This window comes from Pseudovirgaria hyperparasitica (genome assembly GCF_010093815.1).
Source record: "Pseudovirgaria hyperparasitica strain CBS 121739 unplaced genomic scaffold EJ05scaffold_3, whole genome shotgun sequence".
NCBI classification, from domain to species: domain Eukaryota; kingdom Fungi; phylum Ascomycota; class Dothideomycetes; order Acrospermales; family Acrospermaceae; genus Pseudovirgaria; species Pseudovirgaria hyperparasitica.
In genome coordinates this window covers 536188-557395 of record NW_022985551.1, presented here as the reverse complement: position 1 = coordinate 557395, position 21208 = coordinate 536188, and the positions used below count along the sequence as shown (strand labels likewise).

Genomic DNA, 21208 nt, shown 5'->3' with positions numbered 1-21208 from the left:
CCATCGGATGGATAACTTAGTAGTACCCATTCGCCAAGAATTTGCGGACCTCCGAGCCGTTCAACATCAAAGAATTATTGCGCCCGCAACGACTTGCACTCATCACGCATCCAACTTCAATGTCGACGCTTCTGTCCCCAGCATCTTTTGGCCGGATATCTCTCCGTGCATCGACTTCTCTATCATCGCTACCGCGTACGCAAGTGCGACATGCGACAATCATCAAACGCCCGAAGCGCCCATATACTTTCACGCAACTCGTAACTCTCTCGGACGGCTCATCCTATGTACACCGTACAACATCACCTAAAGCCGTCTATGTGTCAATGAAAGACCGCCGAAACTCTGCGCTATGGAACCCATCAGATACTTCTTTAGTCAATCTGGAAGTAGATGAGGCGGGTCGGTTGAAGGCTTTCAGAGACAAGTTTGGACGAGGTTGGGATGGTCAGACTGATAGTGGTAAAGAGGTAGGTTTAGAATGCTGATGTGCTCTACCTCTGGGTTCTTATGGTGACTGACTCTATGAACAGGCAGGTGAGGGCTCAGGAGCATCAGGTGAAGAAAGTCTATTTGACTTGATCGCGGACCCTGCGTCGCAAAGGGTGATGCCTGCTGCGAAGACTCAGAAAATCATAAAAAAGAAAAGCTGAGGTTCGTGTCAAATAGGACCGTTCCATCCTGTATCACAAATCGCAACTTGTTGAATGGGCCTCAATGGACTACAGCGATAAATGGCCATGGACATAAATTCAGGCGCAGTATAATATTCATGTATATATATGTAATCCTATGCCTTATGTACAATTGGCGTTTACGTACAACATTTCTATATTTTGTTTGTCGCCCTGAATACTTGAGCAATGGAGGTCATCCTCCCGCGACAGTTAACCTTCCTCATGAGACAACTCGAAGTGACTTGGTCGGTCCGAGGTCGGGTCGCGAAATGGCCACGCCATCCATGCTCGACTCAATTGTAGAATCATTTCTGGCGTAAGATTTTTGACGTACATGTCATCAGGATCTAGCCGGCCGCCCTCGTATGGATTTCTTAGTAGCTCGACTTGGTCGACCAGCTCACTTGCACCATGACCTGCTGTGTCCAGGGCCACCCTGACTTTCCCATTTTCCAGAGATCGCAAGGGAATCATGAAATCTTCGAAACGCCTATATTCGTCCGCGGTGCAACGTATTTCCTTCGGTACAATATCCACCAAGGCAGCACCCTGGGCCGGAAAAATTTCGTCCTCCAGGATGAGAAGTGGCTCGAATGGCCTCCGATCCCACATCAAATTCGGACGGTCGCCTGTCAACCCAACGTACTCGTCGTGGTCTGTTGAGAAAGCGAGTTGGTCCTTTGTTGGAAGCCTGGCGCGCATGGAGTCAAGTCTGTCTTTTGCTACTTCCCATTGTTTTCTTAAATGGATCCGCTCTTCTTCGGATGTAGCTGAGAATGTGGCCCGCTCCAGTCTCAACACTTCCTCAAGCATTGCCAACCCGTCTTCACGTTTCCCGGATTTTTTCAGGTTACTTTTGAAACGGATAATGTCTTTACCTATCCTGTCCCAGAACGGATATTTGGAGCGGGCATTCTTTTTCCGAAACTCTGCGTCGGTGGGTACTTCAATAGCTCCGCTTGCCAGTTGCTCCTGTGCTTCTAGAAGCCTGGCCTGTGCTTTCTTTGAGAACCCTGGTAGGACTGTCTCCTTCTCGATGTTTTCTAACCATAATTTCATCTCGGGAATCCTATTGTGGTGTCGAAGCTTTGTGTCAGTGGCTTGGGGGACAAGAGCATCTTCGGAAAGCTGAGCTTGCTGTCCAGCTTTGTATGACAGGTTCTGACGGTCTAGTGGGAAGGTCATGCCTGTACGTGCCATGCGTGAAGCAACCAATTTACTACTGATAGATTCAATGGCGGCATTGCGCTGCCCGAACTTGCCCTCCCCACGGTGCTCATTGGTACCAGCGATCTGTGTGATGTCCGTCATCAACTGAGTGCCCATTGCAGCTCTGTTCGGGTTTTGAAGGCTTCGCGGTAGATAAGGCCACATGTCATACTCATTGACCCACAGAAGCATTCGTGCTGGCCCGCTATTATGAAATAGAGAGCGGTTAGATATGGAAGAGATAAACTGCTTCAGAAGCTGTCGCCCCATGGTAGTGCTTGTCTTGCCAGCCATCGGAAAGAGCGGGTAGACTGTCTTCCAACTCATGAGAGAACCAGTAACCAAGAGACGTCTCTGATGAGGCGCTTGATCTAGGGATCCTTCTGACACCGTGTTTGATATCTCTTGCATGGCCTTTTCATACGAGCCCAAAAGACCTATGGGGTGTGCCACATGTCTAAAAGCGGAATCGGGACGCTCCAAAAGTGGTCGTAGGTATGGTCCGAAGGCATCCATATCTGGTTCCATGAGAATATGCGTGCGAGGCCTGAGGAGCTCATGGACTCTGGCCGACCAGAGTCCCGCTCCTGGTTGTATGTCTATGATGTCGCATCCTACATAATCGACCAGGTTATGTTTAACCAGGTCTAGGGAGAGATCTAGTACAGAAAACACTCGTCAGACGTTTTGTTCCCTCTTGTGCGAGTAACACATACCGCATAGCTCCGGGCTCACGACATTCACCCTGGGCGTCGAAAGGGAGCGGTAAATATCAACAAGGCCTGTGAGCTCTGGTTTTAGATCATTCTTAGATGCGGTAATCACCCGTGGTCTTCGCGTCTTTTTTGCTTTGACATGCTCTGTGCTGGGAGCATTCTTGGGTGGTCGACCTGGGCGTCTCTTCGTCTGGATTGCGTCCGGCTGCTGGGTTGTATAGCGGCAGAGGTTTGGGAGTTGAGAAGGTGTACGGAGAGTTCCGGGTGCGCAGAAGTGCCGTAATTGCCATCGAAACATCCGCCCGACGAGCATACTGCTCCATTGGAGCTTGATCGTGGAGGACCTGAGGTGTGAAGCTAGCTCCAGGGAAAAAAGTCGTGTCGGCGTCGGAGGTGAAGCTTGGGCCCTCCGCAACGGCGCCCCTGCTCCGTAGTAACTCTCATAGCTGCTGCCCCTCTGTCGGGTTGCCATCAATGTGTTTACAGCCAAAGCCAAAGGACGCGCATGCCGCCTTCAGGCATCAACAAGTCCCATTTCCAACTCCAACAATGTCACTCTATGATTCCGACGACCTACATCTACCTACATTAAATCGTCCCCTACTCCCTCACTGTGTGCAATGTCTTCGGCGTCCCCGAAACCCACTGCCGGGGCTGCATTGAGCATTCCGGAACTTGGCAAGCAAGCTGGTAACTTTGAGTACAATGATCAGGTTCCCCTCCGCTATTGGCTTCGCAGCGCCGACACAATCCAGAAGGAGGCAAGCGATACTGTGCGCAACGTTTTTGGCACTGTCATTGACAAGCCAGCAGGCTCAGATCTACGAGGGGGAAGGCAACGATGCCCAGACCTATCTCCTTCTCATGCGGCATGCTATCCTAGTGCTGGAGAAGCTGGATAAACATCCTCAGGTCAAAGATCCGAAAACGGCGAGATTACTCGTTCAGGCACGCAAAGTCGTCGAGCAGAATTTCTCTCGGTTAGATCAACTCAAGCCCCGTATCGAGAAGAGGCACTTGCGCTACGTCGAATATCAGAAGGCACGAAGTGCGCAGACTCAAGCTCCACATGATAGTGGAGTGGAGAAGCATGATCTACACTATGGCGAGCATGCGGCTAAATTCACAGATGCGTCCATGTATGGCTCGACACGGGCTATAGAAGCTACAAAAAATCATCAACTCGCCGCTAGACTTGCACAGCGTGAAATACGAAGAAGAGACGGTGCTCGTCGCGGTGTTCGCCAAGCGGGAGTATCTGAGGAAGAGGAGCAGGAACGTCGTGTGGGCGGAATATGGGGTGATTGGGAGGAAGAGCTTGCCGGTGGCCCAAGACCACCCGAAAAAGACGATCTCTCTTCGCGGATACAAGAGACTGGGAGAAATTTGTCACGAGGTATCACTCCACGCACTGGGAGTCCACAATATCAACGTGACACCAGCTACCATTATCCATCAGTGCCGCATCGAAGCGCTAGCAGTCAGTTCTCACAAGCTCCTGTGCCTCCAAACAAGATTCGACAGTCGCCTGCCACAACGCAAAGAGTCGAGCAGAGACCGCCACAATTACCCCCGAGGCCCATACAACAGTTATTCTTCGACTCATCATCACGCCCGCCGCCGGTTCCTCAGAAGATCATCGAGAGTCCGAATTTACCTTCCAGAGCCAAAACGCCAACATTCGAGACGAATGAAGTCAATTCGTGCGACTACACTTTCAAACCCACCGCATATCTCGAGAACGGGTCTCCTTTGCGGCCGCTGTTCCTCCCTGAAGGTCTGCGTGAAAGATTTCTGTCTGTTGCATCACGTAACACACAGGCAAATCTCGAAACTTGTGGCGTTCTTTGCGGGACACTCATCTCAAACGCCCTATTCATATCCAAGCTCGTGATACCAGAACAGAAAAGTACCTCTGATACGTGCGAGACGCTGAATGAAGAAGCCTTGTTCGATTATTGCGACGAGGAAGGTCTGATGGTGCTTGGCTGGATACACACGCACCCTTCGCAAACCTGCTTCATGAGTAGTCGGGACTTGCATACTCATAGTGGCTATCAAGTCATGCTAGCAGAAAGTGTTGCTATTGTATGCGCACCAAGCAAAGATCCATCGTAAGCTGAACCATCTTACAGTCTCGACTTGCAGCTGATGACTTTCTAGTTGGGGTGTCTTTCGATTGACAGATCCTCCCGGACTCAAAGCAATACTAAACTGTTCGCAGACAGGGCTGTTTCATCCTCATGATGTATCTAATATCTATACGGACGCCAGCAAACCCGGGCACGTGATAGAATTACAAGGGCTAGAATTTCAGCTCAAGGACCTGCGCCCGGCATTCAGCTGAAGACGTTCCGCTATGTAGTGGCATAATCCTTTTCTGGCATCATCGCATAGCGCTGGCGTTTTCGATTTACCTACTATAATGCACGACTGCGGCGGGTTAGTATGGCGATTCTTACGCTCATGGCTTGGTCTGAATGGTGGCCTGTTAGATGACGATACCCTGGGTCTGTCAAAGAAATGATACGTCTGCTCGTCTCGATACAGCAAATGGCCCGCGCCAAAATGAAGCTTTGTACTTTGTAAAGAATTCTTTCCTCTTGACCAAGGCTCGATTTGCTCAGTGTTCTGTGCGAATGCCTCAGGCCACAAATGTAACCTCCACACTAGGTCGGTCTAGGAATGGTGCATATTGGACGTCAGACATCAACGTATATGTAGGTGTGACGCCGCATTAATGTCGTGCGATGCTCTTTTCCTCCCGTCATGCGTGAATAGACAATAGTCATTAGATTCCTTTATACGGCTCTGGCTATCATCAGATGCCTCTCTCACATCGCTCCCCGTTCGGAAGCAAACCATTCATTTTCAGCAGTAATTCCTCGCCATGCCAGCCAATCTCATGAGTCTCCCGACCGAACTCCTTCTCTCAATTCTATCGATTCTCGAAAAGACTCCCTACATCCACGCCCACAAGATCGACCTTCTCCTCATCAACAAACGATGGTTCGAGCTCGCTTTGCCCACTTACTACGCCTCGCTCGCAATCGGCTCCTGGCCCCTGACCGCCACCGACATCGCCTGCTTCCCGGCGCCAGGCACGTCTCTGCATGCCTTCATCGCGAAAAAGGTGTCCCACCTCACTATCCGCCTCGAGGGCCCGTGGGGCGAGTATCTGCGCCAGCAGTACCGCCCCGACGACGCTGAGGGTGCTTTCGTCCAGCCCGCCGACACCGAGGCGCTAGAGACGTGGATCGACTTTGCAAACGCGGCTATTCAGGCCTTTGCCAGCTCCGACAGGCTTGCTGGTCTGACGGCGCTAGACTCACTCGCCGTCGAGCTGAGCCAGCAGGACGAGCGCGAGTTTGGCCCGCGTTGGGACTACGTGCACCAAGCCACATTGGTGAGTTTGTGTCGTGGTATTGCGGCACTGCAGGTTTTCAAGAGCGAGCGTGGCTTGCCGCTGCTTGCGCACCTCACGCTCGATGTGTGCGGCAGCTACGCATTGCGGCGTGGGGATGCGGGCGAGACGATCGAGTGCGTGTGCGCGGCGCTGAGCCCGGTGCTTCCAACACTACACAGCGCACGCGTGCGCATGCGGTGTTTGTGTCAGCGGCTGTTTGCGTGTCTGAATTCGCCGTATAGCAAAAGTTCGCGCTTAGAAACGCTAATCGTCAAGCTGAATCAGCCGTTTTTCACGCAGAAGTGGACGCCGGATCAGTTCCTCACGAAGCGCTGCCGGGCTCCCTCATCGGGCGCGCTACCGGGATCGACTGCTGCCAGTGCGCAACGTGTATCGTTAGACGCGGAGAACCCAGAAGGAGAGCCGAAGCAAGTCGAAAGCCATGCGCACGCTTCTGACTCCGTACTCTCATCATCCCGTCTTGACGACGAACATTACAACGAGGGTGACGACGACGATGGCGACTATATAGAGCGACATATGGGGCGGCTCGTGAAAGCACTCTTACATGCAGGCTTGCGCGCCTCTCGAAACATGCCACGACTACAGAAAATATACATCTCGTTCCCACGCTCGATCGAGTCCCCCCTTCTTCTCGTCGTCAACTGCCGCACGGGCAGGACTGCCGTACATCCAGACAGTTGGCGGTTTGCAGGGAGTAGCGATGGGGACGCATCGTCTGCGTTTGTGGTAGATCAGGATAGCGGGTTTGCGTTCCATGATGATGGCACGACGTGCTGGTGGGAGGAGGAGGTGGATATTACGGACGAGTTCCCGCGATTGCGATACCCAGGAATTTCAGACGAGGACGATTATGGGCACGATGACGACGGTAATGATGAAGGCGATTATGATGACGGTGAGAGCTAATGCCGATTGTGAAACTTGATGAGGCTCATTCCATGCAACCTTATCTCAAGACCACGACGCTGACTTAGCTAAACATGCATCTTTGTATGTACACCACCTGATAAGCAACCAAAGCAGCAGACGTTACCTCGTGTTTAGTAGTTCCCGTGCACCTTGGGTAGCTAACTATGAGGTAAGAGGAGAGATACTCCAGTCCGACGTGCCGTGAAGAATGGCGCCATGTAGCTCGATATGTGACTTACCTAGGGCATCTAAGAGTTGGAGCTGGCTTGAGTGCAATGTTTCGATTGGCTACTTCTGAGATATATGGCAATCCAAGATGCCGGTCGTTGAAACTACAGCTCTAGCACGACTTGGCCGACCATCTGACCGTCTCACTAACTACTTACGACCAGTCTACCACAGCTTCACAGAATCTATTCCCCGGCGCGATCTGATCTGGATACATGCACGCGCGTGCGTTCCAATCTGGTTGCGCACAATCATAATATAGAATCACCCCCGCCAGAGCGAGTTAGTCCTATCGCTCGAGCATCTCCCTTGGTATGCATGATTGACACGCAAAGGCAGAGTGTTGCAAACTCAATTGGGATTCATTAGTGTCTTTATAGACGCGCACATATCTAGCTGCAGAGCTAATGTTACAAAGCAAGTAGAGCTACGTATCAGATGCTCCCCAAAGACAACAGAAAAAGTGAGAAGATACCACATCGTAAACATGAAGAGCATAATTACGTTCGAGATGACCGCCTTGGCGGATGGTACTTCTTCAGCCAGATCAGATGACGAAAGCAATGAAGAGTGTGGCCGCGAACAGTCCGAGATTGACCACCTTGTCGAGAGAAGCAGCGCCTTCGAAGACTGGTGGGGGAGTTGGAGTCGCGGTGGAAGTACCGTTCGCCTGAGTTGGCACCGATAAGGTAGTATTCGGAGAGATGCTCGGAGCGAAGGTGGGCAAAGTGACGATGCTAACCTCGGTGGTGCTCATGGACACAGGCCTGTCAGAATGGCTCTCGCTAGTCAGGATGTAAGGAGGGACATATGGTGGAGGAGAAGGGTATCCAGGCTCTTCGCTGATCGGAGAAGACAGGGGTGGGCTGGCAGTGCTCAAAGTAAGAGTCACGATGTCCGAAGGAACTGGAGTACCGTAGCTTGATGGAGGTCCCGGGCGAGTGACCACAATGGAAGAGGTCGAGTATTCGGTGGGCAACAAAGCAGAAGAAGCAGAAGAGCTTGGGGGCGCGTAGCTGATTGGTGGTGGCGGGCCATAGCTGCTTGGAGGTGGTGGAGGGGGTCCATAACTGCTCGGAGCAGGTGGTGGAGGGAGACCATAACTGCTGGGAGCAGGTGGAGGAGGAGGACCATAACTGCTGGGAGCAGGTGGTGGAGGGCCGTAGCTGCTTGGTGCAGGAGGAGAAGCCAAAGAAGACTCAACCCAGGTCGAAGTCAAGGTGACAGGGCAAATGGTAGTTGCAATCGGAATGATTGAAGTCACCACAATAGTTGAATCGTGAGGACAGTTGGGAACATGCGGAGCACAGCTGAAGATGGTGCTCAACTGCGTCTCATAGACGATTGACGTGGCGTTTGCCGGAATGAGATCGACATGGACTTTGCGAGCGCCGATATCTGGTTCTGAGGATCAGCAAGTGGTCATCTGAATGGACTTCCCATCACAGTCCAAGGTGTTCAATAACACTAAAGAGCAATGGAAATCACAGGATTGACTTACGCTGAGCTGCAGCAAGAGCCACAACACCGACGACGATGGCACCGGTCTTGAAGAACAACATCTTTCTCAATCGACTTTACGGGACCAAGACGAACTGAGGCTGCTGTCTAGGGCTGAAGAATTGAAGCGTCACAGAGGACAAAGAATGAAGCAATTGATCGAGTGTGGACACACCTGAACGATTGTGGATGAAGTTGGGAGAGAGTGTGAGGAAGAGAGGAAGAGAAGAAATACAGATGTGCGTGAACGGGCCGGGTGTTTTGACCTCCGAGTCTGCTGACTGAAGTGACCTCTTCGGCGACTGCTTTCTTCGTTCTTTCCTCCTTCGTCCTCCTTCGTCCTCCTTTTCTGGTAGCTGGATTAGGGAGCCGTTGAGGTGATCTGTAAACACCTGCCTGACACCTGCCTTGATACCTGCAGGCAGCAACATACGATTATGATGTCACCGCCAGCACTCACTTTCTGCCTCAGGCTGTAAGAAATAAACACCGCAAAGCAGCCCGAAAAAGGAGCAGCAACTGTCAGGGAAGTCGACATGATTGGAATGGTATAGAGAGTCAGTCACGCAAAGATATATGATGATATGCACGTGCTGGAGTGACATGCGAAATGCTTTATGTTTTCTTCTCCTTCATAGGTTCTCACAATATAGCCTCAAGGCGCCCCCTGAGCAATACGTCGTATGCATCGCTGTTTGTTGTCTGTCCGTCAAGTTCCAGTATCAAAGTGCTTTCATTTCATCCTTATTCTCTCTCGAGCTACACCGCTACCCAATACTCCGCCAATTCACTCGGTGAGTCCTGTAAGTCGATCCTTGCATGCCTCCCGCTCAATTCACTTGCTCGCCGAGTAGCCTATGTGTCACATTCCTGTCACCTGATCAGACTGCCAGCACTGTCGCTGTCCTGTTCGTCCCTTATAAAACCTTCACTGCTGTCTCTCTCTGTTCTACTTTCTTTACCACACAAATATCTTCACACAAACGGTTTGTCGCCCTTCTCACGTTTGATTTGCTGAGCTGAACCTTGCTAACCACTACGTCAGATTACAAGACACAATATTCATTCAACACCACTCGCAATGCTCAACATGAAACTCTTCACTCTGCTTGCCGCCGCTCTGTTTGTTTTGGCGGGTTCTGCCGCTGTTGCTGTTGCTGATGCTGAAGCGCCTTCGAGTAAGTGGAAGATCTTTTTAGTGGAAGATCTTCTGTATCCTGACCTCACCTCAGCACTCTTGCTGATACAACGCATAGAGTGCCAGCACTATGGTGCCCCGCATGCCGTCTCAACTGTCATCGTCAACATCGTGTCCACCACCACCATCGCCTTCATTCAGATGTGCACCAATGCCAGCACCCCGCCCCCTCCGCGCTCCGAGACCGTCTGGAACCCTCCCAAGCCAACGCCCAGGCCGTCCATCACTGCTGTCTTGCTTCCTACGGTGTCTGTCGCGTCGTCGGGTGTTTCTGGCGCCCTCTCAATTGCTACCCTCTCAGACTCGTCCACCAGGACTGAGTCCTCTGCCCCCGAGACCTCCGCAGCCCCTCCGTCCACCACCACCACGACGGCCCACCACCCTGTCCCCTCTACCGACGGAGCTGTGGCCAGCACCATGGCCAACGGTGCCATGGTGCTGGGAGCCGGTGCGTTGGCCTTTGCCATCGCCGTTTGAAGACGCGCACCCGGCACCTCGCCCCCAGGGCCGCATTGGGTAGCAAGTTGGGAGAGGGTTTCAGAAGAATAAGCAATGCAATTTCATGATACCTAAACATAATGACCACTGTTCTTCCATGTGATAGTCGTGATTTTTATCGTGCACATCCAAGCATTCAGTAATTTTAGATGGCCGTAAGTATAGCAAACGCACTAGCATGTAGAAGACGCACATCTTACAACAGCTATGCTCTGTGTCTTTCCTAGTATCCAACACCACTTAGGACGATTTGGCTACATTACAGGAGCTCAATATTTGCATAGCCAGTACAGCAAACAGCCATGCACAGGGGCAGTAAATGGCGTCATATGTACTATCCAGAAAAGCAAACATGCCCTCACACGGATTATGGGACGTATAATACCACGTATCCGGCATAGCAATTAAGCCTTTACACGGGCTATCGAAAGTCTCATTTTCAGTATCCAACACAGTGAACGACTGTTCAGTGGGCTATATGAGGTATTGTATCTACTATCCAGGACAACGAATTAGCCTCAGTACAAACTACCGGAGCTATTATATCTAGTATCAAGCACAGCAAATTAGCTTTCACACGGGCTCTAGGAGGTCTCATTTCTAGTATCCAGCACAGCATATCACGACTCCACAGGCACAGCCACGTAGCAAAACAGCGTTGCACATAGGCAGCGCAACAGTTCACATAAAGCAGTAACGTTATATCCACGATACCAAGCGCACCATATCGAGGTTTCCATTTCATTTCATGCCATTTCATATTCATCCAAGCTGACTGGCTTCCTACCTGCCTACAAACTATCCTTCCCAACCACACTCCCAGGCAGCAGCAGCGTCGTAACCACACAGCCCAGCATAACCCCACCAGCAAGATACAACACCGCATTCGCATCACCCTCACCCCCACCGGTACCCACACGCGCATACAAATGCTGCGCCACAAGCGGACTCACAATCCCGCTCAACCTGCCCCAAAAGCTCGCCAACCCACACGCCGTGCCTCTCACGGGTGCTGGAAACGTCTCGGGAGTCCACCCGTACAAGACAGCATTGAACATGAGCTGAAAGAAGTACTTTGCGATACTAGCCGCGATATTCGCGCCCGGGGTGTTTACGGCGGCGAAGACGAAGATGGAAACGGCCATCAGGGCTGCGGAGGCGGCGAGGGTGAATTTGCGGCCGACGCGTGGGGCGCGGTAGAGGGATGCGGCGACGGCGACGCCGAGGATGGCGGGCAGGTAGATGTAGATGTAACTGCGGTAGGTGTAGGTGAGGGATTTGTCGAGGTGGGCGTTTTTGAGGGCGAGGATACGGGGAAGGTAGGTGCCGGTGATAGTGAAGGCGCTGAAGTCGCAGATGTAGGTGAGCCAGACGAGGAGCGTGAGGCGGGTCATGGTAGGTGTGCTGAAGAGGAGGGCGAGGCGGTGGGCTTCGGAAAGGAGGTTTAGGCGGAGGCGGGAAATGGTGGAAGGGGATGTTGTTGTATTGGTGCTGTGGCTGAGAATTGGGATGGTTGAGATGGAGGAAGGGGTCGGCGGGGAATGGGTGCGGGAGAGGGTGTCGAAGTCAGCCATGGAGAGCGTGCACGAAGAGCCGTTGAAATCGGCGACTTGTTCGAGGACGCGAATGGCCTTTTCGTCATGGCCGCGGTAGATGAGAAACTTGGGGCTTTCGCGGAAGTTGAAGATGACGAAGCGCAGCGCGAAGACGGCGAGGCTGATTGCGCCAGTAGTGTACATCACGTAGCGCCAGCCCATGTTAGACGCTTTGGTGCAGCATGGCGTACCGTCGACGACGTTACGGCATGACGGGAGGGCGTCGTCGCCGGCAGTGAAGTTTGGGCTGCATGAGTGCGAGGGTATAAAGCCGTATGCGATGGCAGCAGCGAGTACGTAGCCCACGGGCTGGAAGACGGAGAGGAGAGCGAGCAGGAAGCGCTTATTCTGGGGGATGAACTCAAGCACGATGGTGGTGTCGATAGGGATGTTGCCGCCAACGCCAAAGCCGACAAACGCGGTGATGACGAGAAAGGAGGTGTAGGAGTCGAGACTACCAAGAGTAATTCCAAACGCGCCAGTGAAGAGAACGGTGAGATTAAAGGACCATTGGCGGCCTGGGCTATGTCAGTATCAATAGGAGATACATGGGCCAGCAGGCGTGAGTTACCAAGAATGTCAACAAGCACTCCCCAGACAAATGCACCTAGTCGGTAGTCAATATAAGCTTTCCACTCTGATTACGCGATTTGACATACCGGCTGTAAGCCCAGCCGAGAATGCAACTGAGATATTCCCACTTTTGTCATCTATCAGTCCCTGTCAGCGCACATAGCCTTACAGGAAACACGACAGCAACAAGACTCACTTCCAAACCCTAGTTCTTGTTGCAGAGGACTCAACACCAATCCGAACGCCAGCGCCCATAACAGATCCAAAACATAGCCCATTCCACACAAAGTCCATACGTACCACTGGTACCTACCCATGCCCATCGCGTCGATCTGCCGGTTCACAAGCACGCATTTCTTGTTGTACAACGTGGTCTCGCCGTCATAGTCATCCACCTCGCTGCTTGAAAGGCGCGATTCAAGGCCGTCTGCATCGGTGGAATCGGAGTGTTTAGCGACATCTGGTGGCGTACCGGGAACCTTGTGTCTCTCGGAGAGATTGTCCATAGCTAATGCTTCCGAGTCGGAAGATGTATCAGAGCGCGAAGAATGGAAAGACGCGCGCGGGTGTAGCAGTGGCTCGTCTGGGGGGTCTTGTGCAGTAAGTTGTGAATGCGATACAATGCTGAACACACTGGACCAGATGCGCCAAAAGGAAAGCATAAACAAAGACTGATATCAGAGGCGGTGACGTGACACGTCGCACACGAGGCGGGGGAGAGTTTGCGAGATGGAAAAAGAATACTGCATGATTTTCAGGGCTTAGCATGGCATTTCGTATCTATGACCCGTTGACTGCAGTGTCGGCCAGGGTGGGAAGGTGTCGTTGGTTTAAGGACAGCGCTAGGGAGATAGATGAAACATAATATCTTAGTTGCCGGGGAGTAGATGGATGATGATGAAGTGCTTAGCTTAGGCTACAATGGATATCTTGGCTGGTAACAGCATGTGTTCTTCGCTGCTAGGAAACACAATAACGGCAGTATGTGACAGGGATTCTGGGCGCTAGTACCAACGCCATCCGTCGTTTTCCTAGAACCTGACGAGCTTGGCATTTTCCATCTCACGCGTGTGTTCTCACCCCAAATCTTCGATGGTTATTTTACCTCTCTACCTCTATATAGAGGTCTATATATTATAATATCTATATAGACTTATAGAGTAGAGTAATGCGATTATTCCTATATAATTTTTAAGCTCTAAACTCTTTAATATAGTCTATAATAAGAGGGTTTAATTTCTTAGAGAAGAGGAAGAGGGTAGTTTTCCTAGAACCTGACGCGGTTTTCGCACGGGCCCTCTTCTAAGAACTTCTAAGAATATTTAAAGACTCTTCTCTATCTCTTTAAAGAGGCCTTATAAAGATAAAATAAGCTTATAGCTAGATAGAGATTTATCTAATTATCTATTATATCTACTTTTAAAACTCTTATATACTTATAGATAAGTATAAAAGTGGAAAAGGCTTATTATAGGAAGATTGGGGTGAGAACACGCGTGTACCAGTCCTAGCTCGTCAGGTTCTAGGAAAACGACGGATCGTACAGTGTGGACAGGCTCTTCTACTTCGACCAACGTTGATCGCCGCCAGCACAAGCCCCTTCTCATCGCCTGTATGTCATGTCAAAGCCTCTTGCCACCTTCTCTGATGGATCGGCTGTACCGATGGATGGCCAGTTCCATGTCGATCCGTGTCGCCCGGAGTCAAGTGTGAAATATCTCAAGCCATGGTATCCTCCTGGGGTATCGGAAGTGCTGTCCGGTGGTAACACCGCACTACTTGCTCTTCTACCAGATAAATCAATCCTTAAATATGTCCGTGACAGAGATGACCGCTGGGCCCTTAGAAGTCTAGAAATCGAACACGTTATCCTTACAGCATTGGGAGACCACCAAAGGCTGGTCAAGTACCTTGGCCAACACGAATACGGTCTTAGGTTTCATTTTGAGGCCAACGGAGATATTCGCAGTTATTTTTCCAAGGCCGACTTCAAATCCATTCCTATCCAGCAACGAGAGAAATGGGCACAACAAGCGGCCGAGAGCATTGCATTTATCCACTCCAGAAATGTCATCCACTGCGACATCCACCCAAATAACTTCCTACTGGACGAAAACCTTGATATTCGCCTCTGCGACTTCGCTGGCTCCCTGTATGGAGAACTGGATGGAAAGGCAATGGAGAGTACTTCCTTCTTCCTTCCCAGAGATCCCCTTTCCACACCAAACATAAAAACGGACCTCTTCGCGTTAGGGTCTGTTATGTATTACATCATGACTGGTCGGGAGCCGTTCCATGGCCTGCAAGACGATGAAATTACTGCCCGTTTCATGAGAGAGGAGTTTCCAGATGTAAGCGAGTTTGCGTGTGGCCACATTATTAGCGGGTGCTGGACTACAAAGTTTAATAGTGCTCTGGAGGTGGTAGTCGAGTTCACACGCAAAGTCACAGATGATTAAAGTCGATAAAGTCAGCCCTGCCAGCCGCGTATAGAGACAGCAGTCAACGTTAGAGCGAGTGCATTAGCCTCAACTACTAACCAAGTTGTTTCGCTAGATCCTAACGGAGAACTAGTGATAGCTCTAAGCAAATTATTTGCTGGTCGATGTGAAAGAAAGTAATTTCTAAAGTAGCTAGGTCTATTAAGCTCGATTGTTATCATATCTCGCCTGTGCATCAGACTCGGAGGTGTCTAAGCTCTGTTACACTTATCTACTCTTTCAACACAGTCTACAGTCTGCAGGTAATATATAGATTATCATGTCCTCTGACCAGTATTGGCGGTGGTTGTAGCAAGGATGATCATCCCTGACATCGGTAAAGTTTTATGTGAATGGCGTTCGGTGATCCCTGTCGGCATTGGGGTGGAAGTATTAATGGAGCGTCGTTAATATGAGGAACAGTATAGGTAGTGCACTGTGGAAACTGGAGCTTTGATGTAGGTGCTCTAGTTGGAATTCACTTGGAAGGAAGTCTGATGTTAACGATGTAGCATCTCTGCGTGAGGTCTGATGCACTATGCGTATCTTTCAAACTGTGTATGCGCAAATTTCATCCCTTATTAGCAGATCTCCCAGGCTATCACCAAGCTATGACGTCAATGATCGGAAGCGAACAATTACCATGGATCAGCCACAGTGAGGCCCTATGGCAACATCGTCTGGCTTAATCAGCTCGCTAAATCACCAGTCTCTCGGTGTCTAAACTTGAGTCTGCAGCGATACACTGAGTAATGGATGTCATTCATACGACTGGAAAGCTAGTTAGGAGAGCCCTTAGGTGTTACGAGAACCAGCACCCACATTCCCATGATGCGTCCCCCGCCTTGCCCGACTTTCATCCAACGCTCTGATCAACCCTTTCGTCACCTCCCTCCCCTCGTCTACCTGTTCCTCCGTCGATAGATATGGAACATGGAAAAACATTACTGGCCGCTCCGCACGTTTCATCTTAGCGAACAACGACATCGACGTGTAATAGATGAAGCCACAGAGAAAGTTCCCAGCGTCTGGTGAGGTTCTGATGTCTGCGTTAGCGTCGGGTATTTCTGCTTTCCAGCGCCGATACAGATCATGGACGTCGAATCCCGTTTCGAGGATACTGGGCAGGTCACCAAATGCTTCGTCACTGCGTTCTTGGGGGAAGCCTTGGCCATCAACGTCGATATGCGTACCGTAGATGGACTTGTGGGCGCCGTGTTCGATGGCGTAGAAGTTGCGACCTAGCGTGTTAGTCGATCTGTACTGAACTTCACACTTGTGGTCCTACCAGAGGCTAGGCCGATGTGCAAGATGATATCTGGGTTGACCTTCTCTACAAGCGAAGGGACAAGGTCCAGGACTGCTTGATAGGACACGCGGATCGGCCAGGGGTAGACGACAATCCGGATGGGGATAGGGTGATCTCTCGTAGCTGGAAGAATAGAGGGTAGAGTTGATGCTATACGCCATGACGAATTGTCCTCATGTTCTTGGAGGAATGGCTATACAAACAGCTGAATAAGTGACACGTGCAACAAAACTCTTTCAGACAGTAGAGTGCACTGATCTGCTACACGAAAATATGAATGGAAAACTATCTTACACCATAGCCAGTCACAAGCACAGTCGTTACAGTGTCGAAAGATCCATGCTCTTCTTTGGCCCGTGTGGCGATCCTGATGTTTGAATGATCGTATATCTGCGCCATCTCGTCGTCGACTTTTGATAGTATACGAACTCACAGCACTTGCATTATATGGTAGCCGCTCATACAGGCCTCACTGCAGCATCAACGAAGGACGAATATAAAAAATAACGTCTGAGATCAGTGTGGGATATGTTGGATGGTGTCGTTTGTTGCTGGAGGAAAGTCCGCCCAAGGCTGGGACTGAGATTCGCTACGCTATAACCTTTTAGGTAAGCTTGAATGAACAACCCCTCTTCGGCACCCATAAGGCTCCACGTCCAAGCTGCTCTACAGGCTTCAACATTCATCACTGACAATGTCCCCCTTCTGAGTGGACCGTCACGCGGTATGATGCGAACTATCTCAGAGCTTTCGCCGAGCAGCATGGTCAGCCCTAGTCCACGATCAATGGAGTCGTAAAGTCACCTTCCGTATGGCTTCATGCATCGGCTGTGGCCCTCTTCCGACAGAGCTCAGTATGCCTTGACCATATCCCGAAGAGCTCCCCGCTTCAGAGCTTCATCAAAATGCATACGTACAAATCGAACTCATGCTCCAGACAATTCCTGTTGTCAGGTAGCTCTTACCCTCCTGTCCTTGAATCAGCCAGCTTACGTCCACAATGTCACCATTTGAGAAGTCGTTCGATATCGCCGTCGTAGGAGGCGGCATATCCGGACTTACCCTAGCAACTGCTCTACTGAACAAGGGCATCAAAACAACACTCTATGAAGCAGCTCCTAAGTTCGGCGAAATCGGTGCAGGCGTCTCCTTCGGGCCCAATGCGCAGCGTGCCATGCGCCTGATCTCCCCAGACGTCGAGAAGGCTTTCAAGAAAGTCGCAACACACAATCAGTGGGACAGCAAGAAGGATATTTGGTTCGACTTCCGACTAGGCGATGCAAAATGGAAGCCCAAGCCTGGGTCGAAAGATGGAGGCTTGAAGGGCGGAGACAAGTGGTTTGCACTTCCCTGTGAAGGTGGCCAGGCGAGCGTACATCGCGCTCATTTCTTGGACGAGATGGTGAAGCTTGTGCCGCAGGAAATATCAAACTTTGGGAAGAGATTGGTCGATGTGGAGAAACTGGACAATGGAGACGTGCTTCTTCATTTCCAGGATGGCACGACGGCGCAGCACAACGCTGTCATAGGGTGCGACGGCATCAAGAGCGCTATGCGCGGAGTCGTTCTTGGGAAAGACAACCCAGCGACAAAAGCTGTATTTTCGGGCAAGTACGCATATAGAGGACTTATTCCCATGAACGAGGCAGTGGAACTTCTCGGGGAGGAGCTGGCAATGAATTCGCAGAATTACGGCGGCTATGGCGGTCACATACTCACGTTTGCCATTGAGAAAGGAAAAACGATGAACGGTAACGACTTAACCGGACTTGGAATAGGATGTTCGAGCTGACATTATCATAGTGGTCGCATTCAGCAGTCGCGACACGTGGGACTCTGACCAGTGGGTTGTGTCCATGACCAAGGAAGACATGTTAAAAGACTTCGAGGGCTGGAGCCAGCATGCCATCGACATCATCAACCTGACAAAGAAGAGCGACGTATGGGCACTTTTCAATCATCCTCCTGCGGAAACGTACTGCAAAGGACGAATCTGTCTTAGCGGTGATGCAGCTCATGCATCGACACCACACCAGGGCGCCGGTGCTGGAATATGCATTGAAGACTCGTGGATGATGAGCGAGATCCTGGCTGCCATCAACGACAAAAGTGAGATCGAAGCAGCTTTCAAGACTTTCGACGCCGTGCGGAGAAAGCGCACACAGGATCTGGTCACGACAAGTAGGGACTGTGGGCAGCTCTACGATTTTGAGAAGCCGGGTGTAATGGATGATCTTGACAAGTATAGGGAGAACATGGCTGTACGTATGAAATGGCTGTGGGAGGAAGACCTCGAAGCGCAATTAAAAGGGGCGAAAGAGGTTCTGGCGCAGAACATCTCGTCCAGGTTGTAAAATTCGTCATTCAAATGAAAGTCGGTGTTTCTCTTGATTTGTTCCCCTAGTACCGGCGAAAGCCTGTGTCCTGTGCTCGAACGCTCTTCGCCATAACCCTTCCGATCACCCCTTGGTGGATACGGTCGTGGTTTTTTCTCTCGAACAAGGACGTTAAGTCAAACACTCCACAGATGCCATGACCCTTATCATCCGCCTCCTCTTCCCTCCTCGTCACCCTTAATTACCCCATCCTTAAGTCCACTACTTATCTACCAGAACACTTGAAACCGCCTAGAACAAAAACATTGCTTTATCATTAGATCAGCCTATATCTCCAATGCTTGACCTGCGATAGACGAGCCGACGATGTGGGCAGTACCGTGAATACCAGGACCAGGCATATGTGCCATTTTGATAGAGTGATTGAATGGAGCGTCGCCTGGTTCAACGATTGGACTACGCGAACAGACATGACCCTCAAGGTCTGTCGTCCTAATTGTTGAGTTCTCAATGACTAACTTTCATAGTGGATCGCTACGTATGGTGGAAGAACATCATACTTACGGTTTCAAAGCAGATTCAATGGCAAGGCGGAACCATATTCGGTTTCCCATGAGCCTATAATTTCATGGTAAGTTTGCTACGAAAGCGCTATAACACGGCGAAGTGATGAGGACATGTACTTGATTAGTATTATAAGAGAAACGGAGACGTAATTGAGGTCATTGAGTGTATTCTGTAAGTGTGTAGAGAACTAAGTTCTGGGAGACAGAGTCGAAGCTATTTAACCGTTTAGACACTAGTCCCGTTTAGGAAGTAGTGTCTCTTACTTAAAGTGCCTTCCGATAACACTCCCCTATACTAAGTATATATATATACTTAGTAATATTAGAATAAAGAAAAGCTTAAAGTAAGTAATAGTAAGAGATAGTATTAAAAGAATAAAGGAAAGAGAGATATAAGAGAAATAACTAAGAGAGAAACGGCTATAAGTAAGATAACTCTACTATAAACTAATTATTATCTTTATTTAATTTAGTAGTAGTAAGGGTAGTCCTTTTATTTCTATATTAGTAATATTATCGTAACTTATAATATACTATATAGATATAACTCTATTAGTAAATAATTCTTAAACCGCGTAATAGTATATTATAATATATTTAGACTATACTATAATTTACTAGTTTCGGATAAGAGCTATAGTAGCTTAATTATCTATAAGAAGATAAGAAACTAGAATATCTTAATCGAAAATCTCTTTTATATCTAGTAGAGCCTACTATAAGTAACTTATAGCCTTTAAATAGGCTATATACTCTACTTTATAGGTCGACTTAGTAATATATAATTACCTTTTACTATTCTAGGCTACTAAGCTTCTATTTAATTAAAGTATATATATAGAGATAGACTTCGTAGTATTAGAGTCTAAACTCTAAGAAGTATCTAAGAATATATTAATTTCTATTACGCCTTTAGATTTCTTTAATATAAGGTATTAGTTAATAGTATACTTAATATATTATAATATACTAAAGGCTATTTAAGTATATTACTCCAACGGATTTATATTAAAAATAGTATATATTCCGACTATAAAGGTAAGATCTTATAAGGAGGCGGGCTCTACGTACTAACCAACTATACTAAAAGGACCGAATCTTAAAGCTACTACTTCAAGGGTAGAGCACACTACTTATATACGACTGCTACATACATGTATAATTAACTAGTAGGCACGTGCCTAATAGATCTAGACGTGTACTAGTAATAAGATAATTAAGTAACCTAATTAGTTATATATATATAAGCTAGCGTTCTTAATTAATGATTTCTTCTAATCTTATTAGAAAGGTATTTATATTAACTAGAGTCTTTCTACTATTATAATCTATTATACTAAACCTTTTTAGAATATATTAAGAGTAAGCCTTTTAAGAAAGCTTAATTTAGTCTTCTTAAGATTAATTAATCTTAATACCTAATATTAAGCGCGCTTCTCTAAGATCTTTATATTTTATATATTCTATAATCTATTACTTAAAGTATTAAATATAAGGTTTCTCCTCTATAAGTAGTAGGTTATTAATATAGATAGTAATAATAATATATCTAATAAAGATATATAGATTAAACTATAACTATTAGAATTTAAGAGATTAAAGAAGATTATATAAGGTATAAAACCATTTCTAACTAGATTATTTTAATCTATAAATTACCTTTTAGAGCTTAAGAATCTTACCTAGTTTTTTAAATTCTAGCGGGTGCCTTATATAGATATTTTTAGATAGACTACTATTTAGATAGATAGTATTAAAATTAATCTAGTAAATATACTTACTATATTACACGGTCTATTAGAGTATAATATAAAGAGAATTATACTTAATAATAGGTGTAAAAGTTTTATTATAGTTAAGACTATATTTCTACGTAAAGCCCTATATAATAAGATATACCTTATAAACTTTAGTATTATCTATAGTAGTCTTAATATTAAATATCTATCTAGAACTAACTATTATAGAGACATTCGTAGTAAGT

General features: G+C 48.6%; 10 protein-coding genes across 10 annotated transcripts; 6 read left to right on the top strand and 4 right to left on the bottom strand.

Moving 5' to 3' along the window:
- Positions 1-45: 45 nt before the first annotated feature.
- On the top strand, positions 46-735 carry EJ05DRAFT_243553 (uncharacterized protein). Its single transcript, XM_033740084.1, has 2 exons — positions 46-470; positions 538-735. Exons 1-2 carry the CDS (start codon positions 120-122, stop codon positions 580-582), a joined length of 396 nt encoding a protein of 131 aa, XP_033603280.1. The 5' UTR covers positions 46-119; the 3' UTR covers positions 583-735.
- On the bottom strand, positions 531-2951 carry EJ05DRAFT_243556 (S-adenosyl-L-methionine-dependent methyltransferase). The gene is made up of 2 exons (XM_033740085.1): positions 2603-2951; positions 531-2545 (listed from the first exon to the last, which is right to left on the bottom strand). The coding sequence occupies exons 1-2, from the start codon at positions 2913-2915 to the stop codon at positions 888-890; spliced, it is 1971 nt and encodes a 656-aa protein (XP_033603279.1). The 5' UTR covers positions 2916-2951; the 3' UTR covers positions 531-887.
- Positions 2952-3078: 127 nt separating this feature from the next.
- On the top strand, positions 3079-5221 carry EJ05DRAFT_243505 (putative endosome-associated ubiquitin isopeptidase). Its single transcript, XM_033740082.1, has 2 exons — positions 3079-4716; positions 4766-5221. The coding sequence occupies exons 1-2, from the start codon at positions 3308-3310 to the stop codon at positions 4947-4949; spliced, it is 1593 nt and encodes a 530-aa protein (XP_033603278.1). The 5' UTR covers positions 3079-3307; the 3' UTR covers positions 4950-5221.
- Positions 5107-7097, top strand: EJ05DRAFT_243529 (uncharacterized protein). The gene has a single exon (XM_033740083.1). The coding sequence runs from the start codon at positions 5493-5495 to the stop codon at positions 6936-6938; it is 1446 nt and encodes a 481-aa protein (XP_033603277.1). The 5' UTR covers positions 5107-5492; the 3' UTR covers positions 6939-7097.
- A 362-nt stretch (positions 7098-7459) lies between these two features.
- Positions 7460-9032, bottom strand: EJ05DRAFT_473422 (uncharacterized protein). Its single transcript, XM_033743401.1, has 2 exons — positions 8671-9032; positions 7460-8567 (listed from the first exon to the last, which is right to left on the bottom strand). Exons 1-2 carry the CDS (start codon positions 8729-8731, stop codon positions 7717-7719), a joined length of 912 nt encoding a protein of 303 aa, XP_033603276.1. The 5' UTR covers positions 8732-9032; the 3' UTR covers positions 7460-7716.
- Positions 9033-9637: 605 nt separating this feature from the next.
- Positions 9638-10344, top strand: EJ05DRAFT_535728 (uncharacterized protein; the record flags this gene model as incomplete). Its single annotated transcript, XM_033749269.1, has 3 exons — positions 9638-9655; positions 9715-9847; positions 9926-10344. Exons 2-3 carry the CDS (start codon positions 9751-9753, stop codon positions 10342-10344), a joined length of 516 nt encoding a protein of 171 aa, XP_033603275.1. The 5' UTR covers positions 9638-9655; positions 9715-9750.
- Positions 10345-11156: 812 nt separating this feature from the next.
- EJ05DRAFT_435411 (MFS general substrate transporter) lies at positions 11157-13039 on the bottom strand (the record flags this gene model as incomplete). Its single annotated transcript, XM_033741698.1, has 4 exons — positions 11157-12478; positions 12532-12567; positions 12620-12670; positions 12730-13039. The coding sequence occupies 4 exons, from the start codon at positions 13037-13039 to the stop codon at positions 11157-11159; spliced, it is 1719 nt and encodes a 572-aa protein (XP_033603274.1).
- Positions 13040-14078: 1039 nt separating this feature from the next.
- EJ05DRAFT_461411 (kinase-like protein) lies at positions 14079-15202 on the top strand. The gene has a single exon (XM_033742645.1). The coding sequence runs from the start codon at positions 14153-14155 to the stop codon at positions 14990-14992; it is 840 nt and encodes a 279-aa protein (XP_033603273.1). The 5' UTR covers positions 14079-14152; the 3' UTR covers positions 14993-15202.
- Positions 15203-15748: 546 nt separating this feature from the next.
- On the bottom strand, positions 15749-16748 carry EJ05DRAFT_461407 (peptidase C15, pyroglutamyl peptidase I-like protein). Its single transcript, XM_033742644.1, has 3 exons — positions 16617-16748; positions 16302-16515; positions 15749-16254 (listed from the first exon to the last, which is right to left on the bottom strand). The coding sequence occupies exons 1-3, from the start codon at positions 16719-16721 to the stop codon at positions 15809-15811; spliced, it is 765 nt and encodes a 254-aa protein (XP_033603272.1). The 5' UTR covers positions 16722-16748; the 3' UTR covers positions 15749-15808.
- Positions 16749-16991: 243 nt separating this feature from the next.
- Positions 16992-18733, top strand: EJ05DRAFT_473420 (FAD/NAD(P)-binding domain-containing protein). The gene is made up of 2 exons (XM_033743400.1): positions 16992-18073; positions 18126-18733. Exons 1-2 carry the CDS (start codon positions 17323-17325, stop codon positions 18674-18676), a joined length of 1302 nt encoding a protein of 433 aa, XP_033603271.1. The 5' UTR covers positions 16992-17322; the 3' UTR covers positions 18677-18733.
- Positions 18734-21208: the final 2475 nt, after the last annotated feature.